The following is a 5628-nucleotide window of genomic DNA, read 5'->3' as shown; positions in this document are numbered from 1 at the left end:
TTACCGGAACCATGTCCGGCTAAACCTTTACGTATCAGTATGTAAAGACCGTCGAAACGACGGGATTCATAAATAATTGGTGTTGGCTTTTATAAAATTTACTTTTCCGGTTTTGGTTTCTTGTTTTATTCAAAACTGTTTTTCGTACGAGAGTACAAAACGAACAAAGGTTACAGTCAATAAGAACAAGAGTTTGAGATTTTAACCAGATAGCTGAAACTAGGCATTAATCTGAAACACAACGAGAGCGCTTTAGGATTAATTAGACTTTATTCATATTAAAAATTACTTTTAAATTCAAAATGAGACCGCGAGAGACAAGCATTCTAGTTTAAGAGTATGGTCAGAGTCAATAAAACGAGAGTGTGAGACTAAGTCATTTTTATAAATAATTTCTACTGAAGAATATTTTGACCAATAAGATTACACCAACTATTTATCGAATCCCCGAAGTTTGATGCGTTACATACCGATATCCCTTTATCAAATATCTTTATTAATATTCTGTTTACGTTATGGTTATTTCTCTTCATCCCTCCAATCTTAGAACGACCATTAGCCTTAAATTTACATAGTAACATTAGATAACGATACGTTCGATTATTAGTTCTTGTGGGTTCGATAGTCTTTAAAACTACGCGATACGACTGTGCACTTGTAGTCACGATTCTCATACACTTACTAAGTCGCGATCAGTTTGACCCAATCGTCCAAGAACATGTTAGACGTGTTACATATGATAATGTTCATGTTCACTTTCTTGGGCATAAAATTCAAAACGGGTTAATACTCTTGCTTACTTCTGAAATGAAAAATGAAATCATTAGAAAAATCAAACAAGGAAAGTATTTCTCAGTGATATTGTACTCCTAACGTTAGTCACCAAGAGAAAATGTCTTTGACAATACGATATGTGGATGTTTCTTCAAATTATGTTAGTATTGAAGAACCTTTTTTAGGATTCTTTAATGTGAATGATACAACTGGTCAAGGGTTTTTTGATGTTTTACAAGATGAATTGAAAATTCTTGATCTTGACATATTTGATGTGCGGGGACAAGGTTATGATAATGGGTCAAATATGAAAGAAAAACATCATGGTGCACAAAAGAAATTTTTAGACATAAATCCAATAGCCTTGTATACTCCTTGTGCTTGTCATAGTCTTAATTTGACATTGTGTGATATGGCTAACTCTTGTCCTAAAGCTAAAGATTTTTTTGGAGTTGTTCAATGCATTTATACTATTTGTGCTAATTCTACTAAGAGATGGGAAATTTTGAAAGGTAAAATGGTTGACTCCAAAATCATTGTCATCCACTCGTTGGGAGAGTCATGTAGATAGTATCAAAGCTATTAAAACTCAAATGTCAGATTTTAGAGAAGCTTTACTTGAAGTGTCAGAAAAGGATCTTGATTCTAAAATTCGAAGTGAAACTAAATCCTTATCAACAAATGAACTTGGTGATTTTGAGTTTTAAATGTCAATAATTATTTGGTTTGAAATGTTATCTGCAATTAATATGGTTAGCAAACTATTATAATCAAGGGATATGGTTATTGATGTTGCTATGGAAAAAATAACAGGCTTGATTTCATTTTTTAAAGAATATAGAGAAACTAAATTTTTAAATGCCTTGAATTATGCTACAAAAATTGTCCTTGAATTGAATATTGATTCAGTATATCCTCAAAGACGTATAATTTGAAGAAAAAACAGTTTGATGAGAATTTGAATACTCCACCAATTGAGCTATCTGAAGAGGATTTTTTTAGAGTTAATTATTTTCTTTATCTTGTTGATCAAGCTATTGTATCTCTTAATAAGAGATTTGAGCAATATCAACGATATGAAAGTGTTTTTGCTTTCTTATTTACTTCTCAAAAGTAACGATCATTTGACAATGCAACTTTAAAGTAACAATCGTTTTAAAGAGACATTGAAATATAATGAGCAATGTGATATTGATGGGAAATAATTATGTGTGGAGTTAAGATTATTAAGAGATATATTGCATGTAGTACATATTGGACCTATTGATATATTAAGATTTTTGAAAGACATGAATTTTTTTCCTAATACACTCATTGCATATAGAATTTTATTGACTATTCGTGTGACAGTTGCCTCGACAGAAAGAAATTTTTCAAAATTGAAGTTGTTGAAGTCTTTCTTCCAGTCTACGGTGTTACAAGAAAGATTTAATGGATTAGCATTGATAGCAATTGAGAATGATTTGTTGGAGAATATACCGTATGAAGACTTGATTGAAGAATTTGCTTCGAAAAATGCTAGAAGAGAGACTTCTTTTTAAGTAGCAAGATGATTTTTTGATAATATTGAATAAAATATGTCTTTTTTATGTTAGTTATATGGATAAATGACTATTTTTGATTTTGTTGATGTTATTTACAATTTAAATAGATGATATTTTTTTATAATTTTAAAATTTGTATTTTTTGTTAGGGATCCATTTTTATTATTTACCTCGGACCTCTAAAAAGTCATGATCGGCCCTGACCATTCACTGTATCAACTTATTTTTCATTAATTATGTTTCTTTCCATTTCTTCTACTTTCTATTTCTGTAAAGGGGTGCTGCTATTCATAAATATTGTAGAATTCATAAATTGTTGCATAGTACATTCTTAGAAAGGGGCACAAATCCTTAAAACTTCTTTAGAGTCAAGAATAAAGCTTTCATATTCTTTTGAGATGAAAACTACAATAAACCTTTAAGCAACATAAATATATTATCCAGCTAACTTTAGAAATTGTTTCGACTCATGTTTTTTTTTCTTTTTTCTCATTTGGCAGCTTAAACGATGGGAGTGAAAGGAATGTAAACCAAACAGTCTTCTCGTTTGCATGTTATGAAATTCATGAAATTTGTACAATTTTTAAAGCAAAGATCTGAGGTACAAGAGTTCAAGGATTCATGAAATTTATATACTTTTTAAACGGTTGATTATTTCTCTGTGGTTCTTGGTGAGTCTTTGTGGTTTTTGGTTATCTTTTGCTTATTTTGTTTTAGTCATTTGGGTTGTTTATTCTTATGGAAAACACATTTGTCCTTTCTTGAGTTCTCTAGCACCAAACTACATATTTGGAACTTCACTCTTGCCAGTGTTACTTGCAACATTTTTTCGGTTTCAAAGTCGGAGCATGTAGAGTGGACTAAAAATCAAGATATGGCAAGTTTATTATTTATGTAATTATTAGTAAGTCCCACATCGGTTATTTTAGAAATTTGATAATGGTTTATAAAGCTGAAACATATAAGGGTTGGATTAGTAATCGGAGGGGGTAAGCAAAATAAAATTGAAGAACCAAAATGTTTAGTTTTGAAATAGATGAATCAAAAAATTAAAAATGGATTTAAATCTTTTTTTTTTATAAATAAAATATTTTCTGCGTTTAAATGGAGTGACTAACCTTTAAATTAAAAGAATTATAATAGACATCAAAATTTGTTCAAGAGTTTGATACCAATAAAAAAGAAACTAATATTTACTATGAGATTGACATTAAAAAGAGAATGAGAAAATGAAAAAAAGAGAATGAATAAGAGATAGTATGATGAGTGAGAAATAAAAAAAATTATAATATTATTTATTATAAGATAAACCGGAATGCATGGTCGTCATTGGTTGATAGTGTAAAATAAATTTATACCGTTAGTGCATCACGTCTTTTCTCTAAAATAAATATGAAAAAATAAAAGAAAATAGTTTTAAAATATTTGAAAAAAAATATTTACTATTAAAATATATATCCTAAAATATTTGTTTTTCTCTTTTTCCCTTGTTAAAGAGAGATTAGAAACAAAATAGTTAGGTTCAACCATTTTATTCTCTCTTCTTAATTGATTAGGATGAGTGTCTAGGTATCAAATTTGAATAGGTGGAAATGATAAGTTTAACTGTCATTTTAGAGTATTTGTTTATCTCGTTGTTCAAGATCTATTTAACAAGATTAATTAGTTTCTATCTCTTAAATTCACGCCAATAAAAAGTTATGTTTAATAATAATTTTTTGACACGAAATTATAATTTTTTATTAATTTATGATTTTTATTTCAAATCTTAACGTTTGAATTTATAGTTTTTAATTTTTTATTAGTTTTTGTTTTATTTTTATTTGTATTACTTTAATTAAAATTTATTTTTATTTTTTATAATCTTAAATAAAATAAATATGTTTTAAATACAACCATAAAAAAATGTTTTATAACACACAAAAAATATGAATCTCTTACCGTAACACTTCCTTCATCTGCCACCAAAATTTTCAAATTTATATTAAATACATTTTGGTATTATGTTTAGATTTTTTTATATTTAAAATAACCATAATTTTCAATTTAATTTTTAAAATAATTAATTTTTCAAAAAAATTACTGGAATAACCACATTTTCAAACAGATGCGCCAGATGAACTGACGCATCCATTTGAAAGGAAGAGGAGGCGCCAGCATAATTGACGCATGCTTTAAAAACAATGCATGGAAGTGTCAATGCTACTGGCGCATGCATGTGGTTGCATGTGTTTGCGCCCATGCTTTTGGCGCATGCATGTCATCACATGTGTGACGCCCAACCCTTTGCGCATGCAGTTTTGATACTTCTTTTATAAATAACTCGCCCTTCACCCATATTTTCCACACAACTTTTATCCTACAACCACATTTTCTTTCATTCAACTTCAATCTCCTTCAAGTTTTTGAGTTCTAACCATGTCTTTTCACATTCACAAGAGAAATGTCGATTTGATCTTTTCCGTCATCGCGTCTCCGATAAAGATTCGACTTTGGAATATAGATTCTTTCGAAAATCTTAATCAGATGTCGGACCGTTGGTTAGAAGGGGAAATTGCTAATGGTGAAAGGATTAGAAGGATTCAATGACTTGAGTCCATGTTCAACCAAAATGGAGAAGTGCATGAATGAGTGAATATTAAGATTTAAGACTGACATAGACGTTCGCAGGATGGTGCATAATATGTTCAAAATTGTTTTGATGATTGTAATCGCTTAGTTATAGTAGTCGTATTTTAATTGTTGTAGTTGTTTGTGTTGTTGTTTATGTAATGGTATTTCCTCACAAACTTATAATATTACATAAATTTTGTTTTTTATATATTGCAAAAGAGTTACATGTGAATTTATCTTGTTGTGCTCGTTCCAACACTAAGACAGTTAGTACGATTGTGACCTGGCTAACGGCATGAACTACATAACCTAACCATTTTGTTCGTTGTATCCATTTCGATTCGAATACGGTGTTGTTTGGGAGACCATTTTTCTTTCTTTGCATAACTTCATTGTGTCAGACAATGTCCCTTAGATATTCTGGTTAGTAATCCTCTTTTGCCACTATTGAAAAACTAATTTTGTAAACATTTGATAGGCTTATGACTTTGTAAACGTCAGATAATAAGTAGGATGAATCCCTTTGAACCTTTGAACATGCCGCAATAACATGGGAATAAGGCGTACAAAAGGCTTAGAACTTTCCGCAGTCGCACCAACCTCTATCTAGTTCCACTATGTATTGTCCCATCGGCATGCCCTCATTGTGATCCATGGAGTCAGCAACACTATACCAACATTTAGTACGGTCAAACAT

At 30.0% G+C, this 5628-nt stretch overlaps 1 protein-coding gene across 1 annotated transcript; it reads left to right on the top strand.

Annotated features, from left to right (window-relative positions):
* The first annotated feature begins 892 nt into the window (after positions 1–892).
* LOC127130699 (uncharacterized) lies at positions 893–2315 on the top strand. The gene is made up of 4 exons (XM_051059667.1): positions 893–1286; positions 1375–1474; positions 1684–1887; positions 1997–2315. The coding sequence occupies exons 1-4, from the start codon at positions 893–895 to the stop codon at positions 2313–2315; spliced, it is 1017 nt and encodes a 338-aa protein (XP_050915624.1).
* The last annotated feature ends 3313 nt before the right edge of the window (positions 2316–5628 follow it).

This window comes from Lathyrus oleraceus, chromosome 3, assembly GCF_024323335.1.
Source record: "Lathyrus oleraceus cultivar Zhongwan6 chromosome 3, CAAS_Psat_ZW6_1.0, whole genome shotgun sequence".
NCBI lineage: Eukaryota > Viridiplantae > Streptophyta > Magnoliopsida > Fabales > Fabaceae > Lathyrus > Lathyrus oleraceus.
This window is presented reverse-complemented; position numbering and strand designations above follow the sequence as displayed.

Excerpts from the sequence above, each read along its gene's own strand:
- LOC127130699 (XM_051059667.1), top strand. The coding sequence starts at position 893 with ATGTCTTTGACAATACGATATGTGGATGTTTCTTCAAATTATGTTAGT. Across the intron at positions 1,475-1,683 it reads AATGAACTTGGTGATTTTGA|TATATCCTCAAAGACGTATA; the intron begins GTTTTAAATGTC and ends ATATTGATTCAG. Across the intron at positions 1,888-1,996 it reads TTCTTATTTACTTCTCAAAA|ATTATTAAGAGATATATTGC; the intron begins GTAACGATCATT and ends TGTGGAGTTAAG.